At 37.1% G+C, this 20,178-nt stretch overlaps 1 protein-coding gene across 4 annotated transcripts in view; it reads left to right on the top strand.

The window, feature by feature from the left end:
* SH3TC1 (SH3 domain and tetratricopeptide repeats 1) overlaps nt 1-19,946 on the top strand; it is a 28,343-nt gene extending 8,397 nt beyond the window's left edge. Inside the window, exons 4-18 of one of the 4 annotated variants that reach the window (XM_058803623.1) lie at nt 1,707-1,834; nt 4,275-4,380; nt 4,563-4,706; nt 5,356-5,530; nt 5,847-5,920; nt 6,735-6,930; nt 7,889-8,016; nt 10,645-10,686; nt 12,216-13,901; nt 14,273-14,453; nt 16,288-16,438; nt 17,521-17,643; nt 17,926-18,076; nt 18,957-19,153; nt 19,373-19,946. In XM_058803623.1, the coding sequence (XP_058659606.1) occupies nt 1,707-1,834; nt 4,275-4,380; nt 4,563-4,706; nt 5,356-5,530; nt 5,847-5,920; nt 6,735-6,930; nt 7,889-8,016; nt 10,645-10,686; nt 12,216-13,901; nt 14,273-14,453; nt 16,288-16,438; nt 17,521-17,643; nt 17,926-18,076; nt 18,957-19,153; nt 19,373-19,603 (3,713 nt within the window). In that variant the 3' untranslated portion in view covers nt 19,604-19,946. Of the gene's footprint in view, nt 1-1,706; nt 1,835-4,274; nt 4,381-4,562; nt 4,707-5,355; nt 5,535-5,846; nt 5,921-6,734; nt 6,931-7,888; nt 8,017-10,644; nt 10,687-12,215; nt 13,902-14,272; nt 14,454-16,287; nt 16,439-17,520; nt 17,748-17,925; nt 18,077-18,956; nt 19,154-19,372 lie in introns of those variants that run through there. The other 3 variants (XR_009274658.1, XR_009274657.1, XM_058803624.1) reach the window with 3 other exon arrangements.
* The last annotated feature ends 232 nt before the right edge of the window (nt 19,947-20,178 follow it).

The following is a 20,178-nucleotide window of genomic DNA, read 5'->3' as shown; positions in this document are numbered from 1 at the left end:
CCTCAGGAGGGCTCATGGCAGGCACTGTGAATTGAGGGTCTTGGCACATTGCCCTTCTTGTGCCATCAAAGCCAGCACTGAGCTGTTCCCTGCTCTCTGGCCTGACCTGACAAATCACTTCAGTGGCAGGCAGTCTTCCCCAGGCATATGGTTATTTCTACTCAAATTATTTGTGCTTTTTGTACCTGCTCGTCTTGTTGTGTACAGAATTTGGGTCTCACAGACTGCTTCTCACAGAAGCAGACTGGAGATGATAATGGGGTTTTAGATCATATTTCATCTCTGAGGCATTATTATAGGGGTTTTTTGACATAATTAGCTGTATTTCTGTTGTTTTAATTAAATGTAAGAATTATTTCATTAACTTTCTGTAAAAGTTAGATTGTGTCTACTATTATATATATATATTCTACTTCAGAACCAATTTGGTTAAGTAAAATGAATGTGTATATGTTAAAGTCAGTCTTCTCTTGTGCCAGCATGTTTTATATTTTTATGTTTTCAGGTAAAATGAAATGTCTTTAGCAGTCAACACTTAAATGTCAACACTTTAGCAGTGATCTGAACAACATTCAGAGACTCTGTTTTGTGTTCTTTCTACTAAAAATTGACTATATGACCACAGCTTAAAGGGAGAGGACTTGTAATTCAGTAACACAGGTTTATATTTCTTAGATGCACTTCTTGACCTTAAAGTAATGAGTAATTTATGCAAGTCATGGTAAAACTGGAGACATGCATAGGAAGCCCTCTGAAAACAGAGCAAGATACAGCATATTAGACTAGAATGCGAAACTCAGAGGAGGTGGAATATTTTAGTATGCACAACAGTCCCATATTGCTGGGAGTGTGACCTATTTACATACTTTGCAGTTGGAATTCTTCCTGACTGGGTATTATTGGCTTATATGTGCCCATCTGTGTGTCTGAAAATTTATGGTTTACTGCTATTGAGCTAAATTAACAAATTAATTTGGAATAAAAGCAGCTTTATCAAAGATCCTCTTTATGTGAGAGAAGCTGGCTGGAGCTGTAGTAAAAGCTTCTCATACCCTTAGCTGTAGTAAAAACTTCTCATAAACAGATGCCAAGAGCTTGGGAATAGGTATCTAGCTGCTTTCAGATGTGCTGGGAAAATTATCTAAGTGAGCTTTTGGTTGGACCATTTAACTTGGTTGGTACTGTTCAACCAGCTTTGTTGAGAAACAGCTTTTACAATATTTGATTTATAAAAGCCTTCTGAAGCAGAGGGGGTGACATATCAGATGCTGTGAATTTAAAATTAGCATGAAGGGTTGTGACTGCTCAAGTATTTGTTGTTGTTCAAGTGGGTTTTTTTTGGTGATGGCAGTATCTGTTTGCTTTGATTTCTGATATGCATGGAATATTTGGAAATCTGAGCATGTTTCCAATGCCCAGAGCTGTCTAAATTGACAAATTACTAATCTACTTGCTTTTACCTTTTTTTTTTTTTCCTTCTCCATCCATAAATATCAGTTGCCTCTCAAAATTGTTTCATGCTAGGCTCCTATGTGTACAGGATAACAAAAATGTAAAAGAAACATGCAATAGATCAGTGTACTGTGTGCCTGTCTCTGAAGCTGAAAATATGTCTTAATGTGTATTCTAAGGTTTTGAGGCGTTTTCTGGTTCTCCAAAGCCAATTCAAAAAGTTTGTAGTACTGAAAATGGATATCCTCCTGCAGATATCTCCTTGAAGTTAACAATGGTCAAAAGAGAGAGTGGATGTCCTGATCCCAGGCTCCAAAGACAGCTCAGAGGGCACCTCCGTCTTCTGGAAAATGACAGCAAGGAGGTGATGACTGTCTTCAGTGTAAGTCAATTGCTTGGAAAATGTTTGATTTATTCAGATACCCCCCCCCCCCCCCCCCCCCATGTCACTGAAATAATCTGCAAGGTATTTGGGTCCTATTTCCATCTACATGCTGGGTGTTTGAATTTGAGTACCAGTTTCCCATGGCCCAGAAACATTTAGGGGCTTTAGAAATATTGAATTATTGAAAAAGACTGGAACATCAAATTGATATAAAATAAATAAACTTACCGTAATAAGTAATTGAATGAGTTTATTTTAAAAATTTTCTGCTTTCATTTCCATCAAGGGAAATAATGGGGCTTTGATTTATTTTAATTTGCCCTTGGATTGACTCATCACTTTAGCTTCTAGACACCTGGAGTTATTTTGCATGCTAATTTCCTGGGAAGCTCACTGCTAAGCCAAAAAGGAAGTCTGAAAGAGAATAGCCTAAGCATTGGACTTCCTAGGGTTAAATGGTCATGACTTCAAATAGCATATGATTGTTGGCCAAATTTTATTACTCTTAAATTTTTTTTGTACATGGGAAACCTGTCCTCTACAACCAGGGAGGTTTACTTTCAATATAGGTTTGTCTCCTCCTTCGTCTTGAAAAAAAAAGATACCATTTAACCCCTGGTGTGTCTTTTTTTTGTCTGTGCCACAGGTTCCAGCCTCCTCCACTAGCAAACCAAACTAATGAAATCTTAATTAGTTATGGGTTTTGACTAATACAGACACATGTTTCTACACCACTTTCTTTTCATGTGTTGTGACCACCCTACAACTGGGCTGCTGACCTTGTGGCTGTGCAAGCAGTCTGCACTTCTGCTTCTCTGCTCTGGGCTGTGTTTAGAGGGAGAGGGAGGAAGGGAGATGGGATTGGGAGGCAAAGGAAAAGAGCAAACAAATGGACTAGATTAGAAACAGACTGGAAAAGGCTTTGAAGGAAATAAGATTGATAATGTTAAGTTTCGTTAGAATGTTGTTTTGATATTCAGCAGTGCATGAAGCCCCTGAGGCTGACATACTTTGGCATGTGTTGGCAATTTATTAATAGATTTCAGGCTCTCATTAATATGTAATCTGGTGTAGAAAGGTGCATGTAGAAGATCAAAGCAGTGATGAGACACGCCTGATGAAGAATTCTAGGTTGAACTTTTATATTTTAATGTGTTCAGATTCTGTGAATTAAAAATATGGATGTTCTACAAAATTAATTCAGAGATTTTTAAAATTGTGCTGTAACAGTCATAAAATCAGTGAATCAGCTCCATCTTACTCAGATTCTAGAAAAGGTTTGAGGGACAATTTCCTCCCTGCTACCTTGAGTTAGAATCAATTTCTTGATTAGTCCTTCAATTTTTTTGAAGTGTATTTCAATTTTAACATGATGGAAGCAAGGGTACAGTAGCATCATATCTGTTAGCTTTAAGTTTGATTTATTGTCTGAGATAGTGATTCAGATACTTGTCTCATAAATTACATAGTTCTCTGTATTTCCCTGAAAGGCAATAGCCAGCATCACTGGGGAGCCCTGCTTTTAAGCTACAAACTGGAGTGCAACCAGACTCTATATTACCCCTCTCTGTCTAGAATCCATCAAAATGTGGTTTTCTTTCACCTATTTGAAGGTTTATGTAGTTGTTCCTCTTAGCATTTCTGGAATAACTTAAAATTCATCATCACCACTTAAAATAATCTTTGCTTATCTTTGTAAAAAGTGTAATTTAATGCTATTCTAGCAATGTGGACCAGTACAAATGAGGATAAAAATATCTTATTGCATCTTTAAAAAAAGAAAAATTATACTTTAGTGTATTTTGTTTTACCCAAAAAATGGTAAACTTGGAAATTAATATTAATAAATAAAAACTTTATAAAGACTGACTATATGAGGAAGCAGGTTCAAAGTTGCATCAAAGGAGCTGCATTTTTGTGTGTGTACAGAGCTCTGAGAGTTTTAGTAGAAACTAAAAATTTACACTGATCAAGGGAGAAATTTCAAGTTAAAAAAACCTCCAAATTAGCTCCTTTCCACTATTTAATATTAATGCCCACATGTCTGGCAAAGGCAGTTCCTGTGCTGTAAACCACTCTGTGTGGAGGATATTCTTAGAAAGAACTACTATATGCTTGCCTATATAGACATATTTGACTATATGGTTATGCATGTGACTATACATAGACATTTCTGAACTAGACAAACCTTCAGTCCCACCCAGTGTAGTCTTTATTTCCTCTGTAAATTAACCTCACTGAAACTGTTGGTACAATTGCTAAGCAAGAGTTAGATTAAAATTTGGCTCCCTGTATGTTGTATGTGTATGTTAAAGAGCAGATAACTCTTACAGATAAAATTCTGGATTCTTATTTTTTGAATCTTAAGTATAATCTAGTGAGAAATTGTGCTTAAATCTGGTGTAATTGTAATTAAAGTATTTGTTTTGATTTTTAGGAGCTTTCTGCCAGACTCCTGTCTATTCACAGTGATCAAGATTTAATAGTGGTGACATTTAAGACTTTTGAAGAAATATGGAAGTTTCTAACCTACCACTCCCTGGGTAAAGTTGCTTCACTATACAATAGTTCAGCATGTTAATTTGTGTTCAATTGCACTCAATTTTGTGATTTATACATTGTGCATTAAGTAATAATAGAGTAGTCTCTAGCTCTCTGAAAGTTTGTATTTTTGTGTAGTACTCTAAAATGGCAAACAAAACAAATTGGTTTTTCTTTTTCCTAGGTTTTATAAATCATTGCATGGAGAATTTATTCCTAGACCAGTCTTTCTGGCTATATTCCCAAGAGGAAGAAGATACAGGCATTGAAGTCTGTATAAATGAAAAATCATTAAATTTGATGTACAGAAGTCTGCTAGTACAGGAAGGTAAGACAGACTGTACATGCTAAGGCTAGGTTCAGGGAAGAATCTTTATTTAAAATCCCCAAATCAGACATTAAGACCTATTCAAGTACTTAATGGAGGTGAAGTTTAAATTTACTCACTCCAAATGCACATTGTAAAGAGAAAAGAAAGGAGCAAACACAGATTAGGTTCAGTGAGATCATGAAGGGATTGAAGAAATTCATGTGCAGCTGGTGCATAAATGGATACAAAAGGATTAGGGAGTGATGTACATTCCAACTTGCTTAATATTATTGTAGGCTCTGAAGGATGTGCAGGAGAAGGATTATAAACAGTTACCAGTGCTTCCCCTAAATAGCATCACCTGCTGGTACTGCCAGAGACAGGATGTCAGGATAGGTGGTGATTTATTTCTGCAATAGGAATGTGCAGAATGGTAGCAGAGGGCTCTGAGCTTCATTAAGACATCATCTCTACTTTTTTCCCCCTAAGGAAAGACACACTAGACAGAAATGTATGAATATCTGACAATCAGCAAGAAAATTCTTGACAAAGATCAGATTTTCAATTTCTAAATTATTATTACTGATGCTCTTGAAGCCAGTTTTAGGGCTTATATGACACTAAAATATTACATAAAATGACATCTGCTCAACTGCTTTTATTTTAGGATCTTTTTTTGTTTTATATCCTGATAATACGATAAGAAAGATGATGGTTACAGACAAAGAAACAACTTCTTTTGAGACTGGGGTTTTTACTGAAGATGTGACAGCTGGATCTGTGGATAGCGACATGCCCATGTGGTCTAATGCTTCCCTGGAGCCTTTGGAGCCTTTCCATCAGTAGGTACCTGACTCTACCTACCTATTCCATACACATCTAATTCACATCTGCATGTCTGCCTTGGGATGCCTCTACCTGGGGCAGGGAAAAATAGCAAGACTTTCTCAGTTTGGTTTGTTTTCCTGAAGTAGCAGTACTTTTACTACTAATATTAATGAAACCACAAATGTGTCTGAAGTGTATGGGCAGTGCTGAAATTGAAAGCTAATTGTGGGAGGGACACATTTCAGTTTTCATATGTATTTTAAATATGACTGTCACAACATTAAGTGAAGTGTTCCATGTGCTAACTTCAATTTCTTTTTCTGCTTTCAGGTGGTTTCTTAAAGGGTATTCTAATCCCATTGATTTTTCTTATAAAAATGAATCTAAATCAATCAAAAAAGTTGGTAAGAAACTTCATTCAAACATCAACATTAGAATAACCCCAAATTTACTCTATGCTTCTGCTAGAACAGACTCTAAAAAGTTCAATAACTTTTTGTCCATTTTATTAGAGTGGGCACACAGCTTTCAAAATTAGTTTGCAGTAAAATTAGTGAGACTATATATTTGTCTAAGATTAAACTCCAAAGAGTCAAACTCTAAAGTCTTGTCTTTCTCCTTTTTCCTCCTAAATGCTACACAAGGTAGTACAGAGTGACTGAGTTGAGGATGCCTCAGAAAGTACACCAATGTAATTGTGGATCTTTGATATGTGTGCTGCTTTTTTTCATACTGCCAGAGAAATAAAACTTATACAGATGGTGTGAGGTTAAAGAGCAAATATGGCTTATTTTCTTCCATGATTTCAGTTTTAATACTGTACTGAGTGGTATAGACCCACCTTTATCCCATAAGAATTATTTTAATTGGTTCAAAATTGGTTCAAGTGCTTTATTCTGGCCCAAGTTCAGAGCCCTTTATAAGAGGGAAAGTAAGGACTTAAAACATTTCTTTTGCTCCATTATGAATTATGTTAGAATTGTGAGACTATTTTAGGCTTTGCTTTCTAATGGGAAATGAGGATTTTTATGCTATTTACAGATCTAATTATCAAACCAACGAGGTTTGGATGCTTTAAGTCTTGTCACAGCAGATATTCAACTCATAGGTTCCAGGAATGTCTTTTGTTAAATATATTCTGCTGAGTTGCTGTTCTATTAAGTGTATTTCTATTGTTAAATGACTTTATCTGCAAATATTTATCTCCTTATTACACAGCAATGGGATCCTGTCTAGCTGTGATGAATTATGAAAGTATTGTGTCAGAAGAGCTGAGTTTCCAGGAAGGGGACAAAATTGAGATCCTTGGCTACTTCATTGAATGCATGGAGTGGTTTCTTGGAAGACATGTGTTTACTGACCAAATAGGTTTTGTAAAGACAGGTCATGTTAAACTGGACTTACCAAGAAATAAGTGAGTAATACATATTTACCTCTCATAAACAAAAATAACCTAGTTTCCTACTCTGTTTTGAAATGCTGAACATGAAATTCAGGGTGTGGTTCTGTTTATTTTGGTCTCTTTTTTTTGGTGGTTGGTTTTCTTGTGTTGTGGGGTTTTTTTGGGTTGGTTTTGGGGTTTTTGTGTTGTTGCTTGTATGTGAATTGTCATAGCATGTATCAGTCAAAACTGCAAAGGAATTGGAATATCAAGTCTACTTAAATATTGCAAAATATTATCAGTCTGTATCTGAGTTTCTTCCAGGGAAAAGAGGTTGCTGTACTTATATAGGTTCAGTTTCTACTCTTTGGCTCACAAGATCCAAGCAGCTTTACCCTCACAAAGTATTCTCTTGCTGGTCTCTCAAGATCTATGTTAAAGCATCCAAGTTCTGTTTTTTTTCCCAGTACCCTTAGTTATATGCCTGAACTTGCTTCTAATGGGTCCTTTGCAAACAGTTGCTAATAATGCAGACTGGTGTCTAAAAAGGGTGTATTTCATCATGCATTGGCACCATGTAAATAGGCTGCTCTTATTAATATGCCTGAACTGTTTGCATGCTGAAACAAGGACTTCTTAAATGCTGCTTGCAGGTCCATTTCATGTGTAACTTAAAGCTTTATATTACAAAATCAATACCATAAAGTCCTTCAAGACTCATGCCACTAATAAGTACTCTCATAAAATGCTATCCAATGACATTGACACAAAGCTTAGTCTGATATGGCAGAAACTGTTAGTTGTAAGCATAGTTACTATCACTTTATATGCATATTTTATACATTGACAGAAACTAATTTTGAGCACAGCACAACCAATAATGTAAAGATTGTATTAGTTTCTCTAACAAGTTCATATGTGACTGATGCAGAGAGCCCCTTAAGCCAAATCTGCTTTCAGGCACCTTCAAAGTCACTCTTTTCTTTGCTAGACTGCAAGATCTGGATTTTCTTGAAGCTGAAGAGCTATCCTTTTTTTCAAAAGAAAAAAATTTGGAAGAAGTAGTACATTTGTTGAAACAAACCTCCATCACAGATGTTTGCTCTGTGTACAGAATAGGTAAGTATGAGTTTTACTTTTTACTGCACAAGGTACATTGTGTAGTTCACAAGGTGTAGTTCCTGTACCCCAGTTATAAAATTATTTCTTCAATGGTATGCCAGCATTTACACCTATTTTGAAATATCTCCATTATCAATTGGATCTTTGATATGGCATGTAAAAATCCTTTATATCATCTTTGCTATTTTTCTGCTGTTTCAAGGCTTTTTCCAGCAAAGGATTTGTAAATATTTTGTATTTTTTTTTCTTTTCCCTGAATGAATTTAAACAACAGGCTTTTAAAAACTCTTATTGTGCTGCACAGATCTCCAAGCTTTTACTTGACTGAATTACAAATTATAATTTCACATGACTGCATTGTATAAAGCAGTATGTTCACCCAAACACTGCTGGCTTTTTGTCTTGGGAAAGGTAGCACAGCCTAATTATTATTGACAGCTCATGCAAGCACACACCTCTTCATGCTTGATTTAATTTTCAAAGATATAGAAAAGTAACAAAATCATAGTCATGGTAACATAATCTCTGATACAGCTGTTATTTCTCTGTGCTGTGCATAGGCAATTGGGGTAACTGGGGTTTCACCTTTATATACTTACTGCAAGGCAGGGTGATGTAATGATGCCTGGAGAAGGCCAACCTAGAACAGAGACTGGATGGAGCTAAAGAATAAAGTACATGTCTATTAGGAGGCCTCAGTAGTTTCACCTTGGGCAGCACAAGAGCCCAGCCAGGGTTACACCCCAGGTGAACTCAAAATAGTCACAAAATGGGTGACCAGTCACCGGTTCTCACACTTTTATAAGTTTTGGTCCATTAGCATATTGGAGTTAATTGCCCAATTAAAGCTCCAGCCCATGAAGTCCCATCCTTCTTGTTTTCTCTCTTCACTCCACCATTGTTTATGCTCTTGGGCCTGAGATCTGGATGGGTTGTCCTTGGCCCCCAGCTAGGGAAGGAATTGTTTTGTCTCACTACTCTCTGAAGAGAGCTTACTATCCCCTAATATGAAGCCCAGACCCACACACTAAAGCAGTACAAAATCTGAAAAATAGAAAAGCTAAAACCTGAGGCATCAGTAATAGTCTTGCTGAACTGAGGAGAGGCAGTGGTTTCTTATTCCACCACAGGCTGTTGGTGATGCATTTGCTTGCCCAATACCTCAGGAAGTTTTATCTCCATTAATGCCATCCTGAGAGACAGAAGTGTAGGCTCCAGGTTGAAAGGAGCTGTAGTGTAGGTTGGAGTCAGTCATGTTGGTTTAATTCTGCAAATCAGCAGGGTGTGTGTGTGTGAGTGTGAACAATAACTAGGGTGTGTCAGACCTGCCCTGGCAATGTGCAAAATGCCTGCACATCTCCCTCCTGTGCCCTAATGAAAAGCCTGGGAACCAAAGCTCAAACTTCTAAGGTACTAAAGCATGTCATGGACTTAATGGACATACTACTATTTTGCTGCTGCACATTTTTCTCTACATCTCCTCCCTAATATTTGTAACCTTCTTTTGCATCTTCCCAAGCTCATAGTATCATCTTTGCCACTTTTCTCTTAAACAGCTCAATTGATTCTCATAACTCATCCAGAGCAATAATTTTCAATATTCACTTGATATTTTGTTTTGTGATCTGATTAAATGGATTTTCAATTCTTCCATCTACATCAATTTACTGAGAAGTATTTACTTATGAACACTTCCCTGATTAAATATTTAGAGTATTAAGTTACAACCACTGTAAACATCTGTGGCTTTCATCCACCAGAGTCAGAAAAGCATTTATAAAAAGGACTTCCAGAAGTAAACAGTCAGTGAGAGGTCATTCTCAAAGGCTAGTAAAGTAGCTTTCCACCAGCTTAAATAGAGCTTAAATAGGTCTGTGAGCCTCTGCTTTTGTATATATCCTTCCTACCCTCAGTACCATTTCTATTGCATCAAATGTATGAAAGACAGTGAAAATATTCCTGAAATGCATCATGACAACTTAAGTTCTTTGAGAAATATCTGCTACTCAAAATAGTAATTCTTAAATGCTATACAGATGTGCTATGTTTAAATGTAAAGCTAGATCTATAGTTATAATGTCTATAGAATCAAGCTACATTTTCTAAAATAAGAATGATGTTTTTTCACCCACCTGTTATTGCAATGGCTACAAAAGTCTGACATTCATCTACTAAAACAACCCTAAATATCTTCCCCTCCCACCTCTATCTCCATTCCCCTGGGAGTCACACTAAAAGTATTGAGGGCTCCTTGCTACCTCATTTAATGAGCAGGTTGTGGAGAATGGTCATATCTTTGCTGCCCACTTGTATTTTAATGCAGCAGAAATGCCACCCTCCTGCAGGACAGGTTGGCTTCAATTCTGACTGTGATGTGCTCCCCACCTTACTGAGCAGAGGTAACTACTTGATGATAGCCATGCGCAAGCAGTGAATTGTGTCAGCAGGAGGGTAAGCTCCTGTTAGCTTTGGGTCAGAATATTTATTTTCTTCTAAATTTCCAGGATCTATCAAATTCTTCTGACTTAAAGAATTATCAACTAAATATAGCCTTATTTTAGGAGATTTGAAATTGAAAAATGACCAAGATGCTATAGCTAAGATGATTTCTTTTCTTTCTTACAGATGAATTAGAAGAACCTGAAGTTCAGAAAGCTCATGAATGTGGTAATACTTCATACACATACAATTTTTACAGAAAATTAATGAGACTTCTGATATTTTTGATGTCTTTGCCAGCTATTCTCCTTCTAATGTCTCTTCACATGTTAATTTCTTTGTCTCATTGTTTGCTTTCTGAGATTTTGCTTTAACCCCTTCTTACTAGGTTTTCTGTAAGACATTGTGGGTTTTCAGTGATAGCAAATGTCTTTCTTTGGACTTGCTATCCAGCTGTAAATTCTACGACTGACTTCCACTGATGTGACACATTCACCATCTCCCAGCCCCTCCACGTTGTTTATCAAGGCAAAATACTGCTTATGGGGCACCTGGCAACTGCTGAGTTTGAATTCCAGCAGATTTTTTTCTTTTTTAGAAAACTTTGACCCAGAAATAGATTTCCCAAAGGAAATATTTAGTTGAGAATGCAGAATTATTTCCCTTTAGCATTTTGTTGCTAAGCTGTCACTATCATTACTCATATTGTAAAACATTTTCCTAAACAACAATTTTTATATTTGTGATTCTGCTGCAGTGTCAGAAATGAGATTCTAAGAGAATTGAGTTCTAAATCTGTGACTTCAACAAGCTCCTGTTGATCTGCAGCTGTAAATTTAAGAACTGACTATGACTGTATACTCCATCCCTAATCCCTGCCCTATTAACTGGCCTGGAAAACAGTGGGAGGATTAAGAATTGATGGCATATCTGCCTTTATTATATTTGTAGGTATTCAATGATGTTGTCACTAGGACAATTTAGATCAATGGCCAAATCAGTTGCCACGAATTGGTAATTTTGTGAGAGATAATCTGTGCCAGCAGAGAATCAGGGCTGATATTTGATAGATAGAAGAAATCCTATTACACAAAACGCTGGCCAGGACAGGGCAGGAGAACAGAACCTTTGCAGGCACCCCCAAGCACGGTGAGACTTGACCAGCTTAAACAGCACAATCCTACTCCCTGCCCTGGCTGCCCTGCCTGAGCATGCTGTCAGGACACAGGCATACCCTTACTCTGCATGTATGGTTTCCCATTTCTCTCACACCTTAAGTCCAACTATGCCCTGACCCTAGGCCCCTTATCCAGCCTCCACTTCAGACCTTGGATCTTCCTAGATTTCCTTCTGCTTACCAGCTAGTCTGAATTGTATTTCTTGGGCAGAACAGAGAATATACACTGACTGTATTTTTGAGTATACACAGACAAAAGGCAGTTTGAATTAAGGCTGAGTTGGATTAGTGTTGGATCAGGCCCAGGGCCTTGCTAGACACGTGTACTGATCACTAACCTGCTTACATGTGGCACATTGTGTTTATTCCCACTTCTCCAGTCTCCCACACTTCTCCATCCTCCTTGCTATTTTTTACACCTTTGGCTTTTCTCTAGACATTCTGTTAAGAAATCATGGTATGTTTACATAATGCTTTTGTAACAGCATCTTCACTGACAAATGTTTTAGTTCGTCTATCAAAGGCCTTTGTGTGCATGCATACAAGAAGAAGTGATCTGTAATTTATTTTTAAATTTTAGAAATTGCACGCTCACCTTCTAGCCCAGGATCCACTAACAAGAATGGCAAGATAGAAGAATTGCTGAAGAACTTCAAGAATTTGGAGGCCACTCAAACTGAAGAGCCAGCTGCTGAAGGGAAGGAATCTGCAGGCTCTACAAAGACTGAAATATTTCCTCTACCTGAAGGGCCTTGCTTCCACATATGTCAAGAAGATTCTCAAGCATATGACATATTTGAGCCATTGTTACTCTTCTTAAATAGGAAAGAGTATGAGAGCAACTTCAAAAGCCTGTATAATTCCTCTTATTCCTTTACAAATAGCATGTTTTATGGATTTTCAGAAGAAGAACAACTGGTTAATTTTTTAAGATTAGCAAGGGAAGCAGCAAAGAAAGCAGGTCTGTCCTGGGCACTAGCTAGGCTATGCTTTCTCTTAGGCAGGCTCAGCATCAAAAAGCTGAAGTTTTCCCAAGCTCGTGTGTATTTTGAGGAAGCAATGAGAGCAGTAGCTGGAGAGTTTAGTGATTTGTACTTTGTGATTGCTCTTTATACAAATCTAGCAGTCATCTACTTGACCCAGAAGAACAAAGAGAAGTGTACTCATATTTTTGACAAGGCTGCATCTCTTCTCATGGGAATTCCCAACTACATTTGCAGTGCTGACCTGGAATCAGATATACTGAAGTATGCTCTGAAGAGGACAATTTTGAGCCAGAATAAATATGCAGAGGCAAGGGCATGCTTTCTGCTGGCAAAACATTACAGTGCACGCAAACAACACCAAGAGGCACTGCCATTCTTGGAAAGATTTCAGCTGTTGCTCAATGACCTGAGTTTACAAAACAGTTTATCCAACCACTGTTACTTCAAACTGGCGGAGTCCTACCATGAAAAGTGTTTGCCACACATTGTACTAAGTTGCATAAAGGTTACCTCTCCCCAGAGCTCCAGTACCTTAATGGATTCCCTGAAAAGGATTGATTTAGTCATCAAAAATGCTCCCAGACTATATGGCCTGAGAAAACTCAGACAAATATTCCCATCTCAAATTGCACCTTACCTCATACAAGCACTTTCTTCTGTCTTTACCAATGAGGAGGAAGGACTGTGCAGCACTATCTATCTCAGCTTAGCAAAGCTGTACAGCCACCACAAACAGTATGGAAAAGCCATTGCTTACATGATGAAAGCACTGGACTCTGCTTCTGCTAGGCCAGAGGAAACTATCAACTATTTGGTTTCACTTGCTTGGCTATACATTCTTTACAAGCAGTATGAAGTGGCTTTAGCCATTTTAAATGCTGTTGTAGGCTCTGCATGGAGCAGTCCTCAGCAGCTTGGCATTGCTTACAACATGCTTGCCATTGCTTTGAAAAGGACAAACAACACCAAAGGAGCTGCTGAGAGCTACTACAAAGCACTGCGTCTTTCAGAAGAGACTGAGGTGACCCATAACCAAGCCATAGCCCTGGCCAACTTTGGGGCACTCTGCCTGCATGCAGCAGCCAGCAAGCTGGCAGAACATTATTTTATAAGGGCAGTTAAGCTATTCTCCAAGCTTCCAATTACGGACTGTGGTCAAGATTTTATCCAAGTCCTCCTTCAGCTGGGACGTTATTATGTTGGTGGAACCGAAAGAGAGAAAGGAAGGTTTTACTATGAATGGGCTTTTTTAGTTGCAATGGAGACAAGTCATCTGGAGAGTAAGTATGTCTCTTATCAGTCACAAAATGTACTCTGGTTGGGAATGTTAGTTATACATATGTGTTATATCTGTATTTAGAAGATTAATATATTACTTTATTTTTCCTGCCATAATTGAGTCAGCTAATGCAGGTAAGGTGACTTTATTACTATTTTATTTTGGAAACAAAGGTTGAAGTAACCTCTAGCATTTGTGAACTTTGGGGGTGAATTAAATGGCAGTGGGATGATTCTAGAAATCATTAGATTCCTATATCTTTCATGATTTGTGCTGTAATTTGTGAAACAGTGGAAATGAATAATTTTAAAATTAATTCACTTTCATTTTAAAACAGAGATTCATTTTTGTTTTTCCAATCTATTCTCCTAGGTCAGCTGCAAGCAATTAAACTGCTGTGTCATTTCTACAGCACAGTTGCTCCCAATGAGACTCAGTGTGTCATCTACAATGAATATCAACTATCTTTAGCCAGAAAGATGTCCAACAAAGTTCTGGAGGGACAAATTTTAGAAACTATTAGTCAGCTCTATCTGTCTTTAGGAACAGAAAGGTAAGATATGTTGAATGACATTTCTTGCATTCTGATTTTAACTTTTCATCCTGCAAAGGATCTCAATTTTTCTGCAAAAGCTGAATATGACCGATTGTTTTTTTCCCCCTCTCTCTGCTTTGGTAATACACTTTATCAGAATTCAAAAGTCCAGCGCTAATGGAGAATTTTCTTGTTTCTTTTTAAGTAACTGTAATCTCTCAAGGGAGACAAGATGTTCTGAAAGGATTAGCACTACTTCAGAAACCAAGTTATTTTTAAAATCTTTGTAAATACATTTTAAACCTATTATGTTATGCAGCTCTTGATGATTGCTATATCAGGTGATTTGTTTTCAAGGATTTTTGCAATACTTTTTTTTAAGGTACCAAAGGACGTGTTCCAAACAGGTCAGGCATTAAATTGCCTCTATGTAAGTGTTCCTCTTCGAGGAAGGGCTTTTTTCAAAACTTACATAAGTACAAACCAAAGTGGAAACCTACATAGTTTTGCTCTTCTGCAATTTCCATACTGCTTTTATTTTCCAAATACCAAATTTTTGCTCTGATCTATTGAATAACAAACTGCACAACTTAAATTATAGTAGCAAGTGCTGAGGAAACCGTTTTCTCTAATAATATTTAGAGTGTTTTTTAAGGCTGCTTTGTCTGATTTTTTTTTTCTTGCTGTATTTCAAGGAGTTACTTTTGATTCAGATAGTTTCAAGCTTGCCTCAGTAAGGATGCAAAAAAATTTCTCAGTCAGGGAAAGAGAACAGATACCTATTTTAGCTTTAAGTGCCTGTAGTCTGAACATCTAACATGCTTAGTAGGTCACCCAATTTATTTTGCTTTGTTAAGGTTCTTTAATGGTATAATTGGTGACCATCCTTTGGAGACACTGAAGACAAAGGAGTTGGTTAAGATTTCAAGCTGCCTGGAATTTGCAGAAGGACTTCTCTAGCTGGAGAAGCCACTGCTCTGTGTGCTTGTAGTAGATGTTATTTGTATATCCAGACTGGCTCCCAGATGTAGACTGTATAACCTTAGCATGCCACCAGATAACAGCACAACTCAATATGGGGTTAAACCACAGTACCCCAATATTCCTTGTGTTAGCTGCCCTGAGTAACGAGGAAACTCAGCTCTTACAACACCACAGCTGTGCAGCTCATGGTCCATTTTAATACGTTTGTGTCTTGTGCTCAGAAGAAAATGCACTGGGTCAAGGGATGGGAGTCTAACACAAGATGGAGAAAGATTTAAGATTTCTGGGTTGTCTGTGTCTGGTATAAAGCACCACAACATCAATAAATCTGGTAATTTGAGTGTTTCTAGAACAGATCATAACATGTCCTATTCTCCTCTGCCCTACCAATCTTTCCCAGTTTCTTGGGTTTTTTTCAACAATTGCTAATTAGTCTCAGTTACACTTAAGTCAGATGTATAGATTATAAAAAAAAAATAGATGTGATTTCTTTGATATTTTTGATAAAAATCCATTAATGATAGAGATGACCAAAGACTTTTCTACTTCTCACAAGTTTGAGGTAGAGCAAGGATACATATAAACCATCTTGAAATAATATAAGATATAATAGGAAAAATGTATGAATAACATAATAATATATATTCCGTTGTATATATAACAATATAATAACAATCTAACAGGAAATGTAGATGGAACAAAAGAGGAAAAAAAAGAGTTCTTTAGTTACTAGTGTTATATAGCTGAGAAATTATAATTGTGCCCTAAATAGGGGAACAGAATGTCTTACAGCAACATTTCTTGCTATGAAGAAAACTATTTGCAATTCTGAAGAAACTTTTGTGATTAGCACTTTTCCTTGTTTCAGGGCCTACAGGTCAGCTCTGGAATATACCAAAAGAAGCCTTGGAATATTTATAGATCTCCAGAAAAAAGAGAAGGAGGCATATGCTTGGCTCCGGGCAGGAAAGATCTATTATGTTCTGAGGCAGAATGAACTTGTGGATCTTTATATTCAGGTACATTGTCCACACTTACAGGCATGCATGTGGTATCAGTGTTGTGCATGTTCTGATTATTTAGTGCCACCATTCATGTAATGCTCAGCAGGAGAAGGGGAAAGTCTCAGCATTTTCCTCTGCTAATCCATTTTAATCTGTTGCTTGATTCTGGAAGGATTTTGGGCAGTGACATTTCTTAGTTCCTGTTAATTCTGTGTGTTCCTTCCTGCAATTACATGACACAGGCATGCTACCTGCTGCTGGGTAACAGAGAATAATCACCTTAGCATGCTGGCTTGTGGGCCAGATTCCCAGGAAAACAGAGGAGCTTCTTTAGGAAGCATTCCACAGCATCTGAATTTTTCCTGCTGTGGCCATGCCTAGTATGACACAGGGCCAGCTGGAGTTGATGTTGTCTTTTCACGTGTGAGAGCAGAGGCATGTGTGCTGCACACCTCTGTGCTCAAGTAGAAAGAAGGACTTTTATTAACTGAATGCAATTTGAAAACTAAAGAAGACAAAGCCAGACCAGGATTCTTAACCTTGCCTTTTGTAAAAGGCACATTTTCATTTTTTTTTCTCTGTCAATAACTCAGGATCCTGGTATTCTTGCTTTGCATGCTCTGTCATTAAATCCTTTTTGCTAACAAGATGTATTTATCTATGAGAACAGAGTAGTGGACCTGCATTTATTTACAGAAATCAGCTTGCAGGCCTTTAAATCTGCTGTTAGCAATATCTAACTTGCAATTTGAATTTATTTCTATGATATGTTTGATCTAATTAAAATTTACTACATGACAGCTATCAAATACACTGCTGTTCTTAGAATGTAATGCGCTGACAAAGATAGCAGGATACTATTGCCAGAAAATGTAACCAGGTTTTTGTTTCTTCTTTAGCACCTGCCATTGGCTTGTTCAAAGACAGGGTACCAAAAAGGGGCATGTTCACATCAAATATAGCCTTTCTCATCACTATAATAGGAGAGAAAATAAAAATATATTTTTAAAATTGCTAATACTTATGATTTTTTTAACCATGGAATAAACAAGATTTAATTTTTTTCTTTCCTTCCCTATTCTTTTTTTATTTTTCAGGTTGCTCAGGATGCTGCTCTTTGCACAGGAGATCCAAATTTAGGAATGGAATTGTTTGAAGCTGCTGGAGACATATTTTTCAATGGTACTTGGGAAAAGGAGAAAGCAGTGACTTTCTACAGGGTTTGTGCAGTTTTTCTGCTGCATTGATAGTTATGTACCTCCCACCATAGCAGGTATTCTATAAATGCTGAACCAAAAGATGAACCTCTCAGCAAACTCTTCCAGTGAGTACTTGTCATGGTGTTAGCAGATATCACCTGTTTCAAATCCACTTCTGGTTGCAAGAACTGTTCTAAGCAAAGAGCAAGATTAAACCAGAAATTACTTGATTTAATATAAATGAGAGCTGTCAGTGCACATCTTGGGGTTCAGCCATACCTAAGCTGATGTCGTGTGTTTCAGGACAGGGCTCTTCCACTTGCTGTTCAGACTGGCAACAAAACCACTGAACTCAGGTTATGCAATAAATTGGTGGAATTGCTGATGAATCTGAAGGCTTATGAAGAAAGTCTGGAATATGCAAGAGTAGCTCTCATCCTCAGTGTAAAATTAGGTAAGAACAATTTCCATTATAGCTGAGTATGAGTGATACCTCTAAAAATACAACAGAACTCTAAATTTAGTTTTCTTCCTTTGCATTCAGTAAGTTCTTGCCAGGATTTCATAACACTACTATAATTACTATTTTTTGCTTCTATTCAAGAATGAGCAATTTCTTTCTTACTCTTCTAACTTGGGATCAAATCGAAAACCTTTGGTAGGCTACAGAATCATACCTGGAATTTTATGTCCAAACTGGGTGTTCTCCTAAGAGCTAAGATACAATACTCATTAATAAAATAGTCCTAAGAGGCTTTTGAGAGTACTTTCATATTTGCCCAAAGCTCAGAATGTGAACAACATAAGATGGAAAAATCAGAAATTATAGGTCTTGTTTCAAAATGACTGTTCAAGTTTGGTAGCTGTTCAACTGATTAAGAACCTTCTTAACCCTCTGTACAAGCACAGACAGGCCATTTTGATAAGTCTGAAATGATCATTTTGTCATAAATTTTCATGTAAAATATATATTGGAATGGTCAAGGGAGTCTTTATTCCCATTAATGTTTTCTTTCATAATAATTCATTTGTATTCTTTGTAAGTATGCGCAGTGTGTATATGTGTATATATATATTATAATAATTACATTCATCTTTAATGTATATATTTCTTAAAATCCCCGGCACTGTCAAATCCAATGGGAGAAAATTCAGAAATTTCATAGAATTTTTCTTGAAGGCCAGGTTTTGATCATGCATCTCTTAAGCAAATATGTTGGGGTTTTTTTTTCAATAACAGTTCAGCAAATTCAATATAGAATTTTTAAAAAGTAGCATAGATTTGAGTAGTCTGTCTCTTTGCTTATATCCTGACTTCTACATTATCTCATTAGGAAATCAGCTAAATGAAAGAATAGCTTACCATCGCCTGGCAGCCATCCATCACCATTTGGGTCACTGCGAACTGGCTGAACACTTCTATTTAAAGGCCTTGTCCCTCTGTTCCTCTCCTCTGGAGTTTGAGGAAGAAACACTCTATTATGTCAAGGTGTACTCAATCTTAGGAGATATTATATTCTATGACCTTAAGGTAAGAAATTTGAATAACTTGTGTAGCAAATTTTTATAATGAGTAATATTTCATAGAATCAGGTTTTGCCATTTTCTAGTTTTGTGTGTTTGGAATGTAAACAGTAAATTGGGAAAAACCTCAAAAGCTCAGAATCTATCTTATTTATTAAATACTTACAAACCTGAGTTCTGCAGTCCTCTGGCACTGGTTGTACTATCTTTGAGCCTCTTATTTCAGGACCCATTTGATGCAGCTGGCTATTACCACTTGGCACTCGCTGCTGCCATGGACCTGGGCAATAAAAAAGCTCAACTGAAGATTTACACCAGACTTGCTGTGATCTACCATAACTTCCTCGTGGATAGGGAAATGTCTCTCTTCTTCTACCAAAAGGCAAGAACCTTTGCAACAGAGCTGAATGTAAGGAGAATAAATTTAGCTCCTGATCGGTGTTACAAGAGTTCATAAGCATTTTTGGAAAATGCAGCTGAACTACTGCAGAAGTACCTAAGGAAATACTGCACTGGCTTTGTAGGAGGATGCAGGCTGCATTCAATGACTCATTATCTGTGTGCTGTAAGGTTGAGCTCCTCACCCCAGACTAAATTACCAGTCTATATGACAGTGAATTACATTTCATTGCCTTTAAGATACACAGTCTTGTATTTGTTAAGGATCGGTCTGTGAACTAAAACCAAAACCCAACAGTCTCTTTTTTTTAAACTACAATTTTCTTAACTATATCTTTCTGCCTTGATGGATATTGGAAAATGATTAATGCATACATGCAATGAAAAATATTTAATAAAGTGTTACAGCAGAAAAACCACACAATATGAATTGTGGCTTCCTTTGCCTGACTTAATTTTATTACATTTTTTGACATCAAGTAAATGCATCTGTACAAGCATGTCAGATGGGCTTGAGAATTGGTTTTGACCCCGTTCCCCAGACACCATTCCTCATTTTCTGTCAAATTCATCTACTGCAGTACTTATGGGAACTAGCTTTATCTTCTAATTCAAAAAAACTTACGTACATAT

Source organism: Ammospiza caudacuta, chromosome 4 (assembly GCF_027887145.1).
Source record: "Ammospiza caudacuta isolate bAmmCau1 chromosome 4, bAmmCau1.pri, whole genome shotgun sequence".
Lineage (NCBI taxonomy): Eukaryota > Metazoa > Chordata > Aves > Passeriformes > Passerellidae > Ammospiza > Ammospiza caudacuta.
The sequence above is the reverse complement of the archived record's forward strand: the minus strand, read 5'-3'. Positions and strand labels throughout refer to the sequence as shown.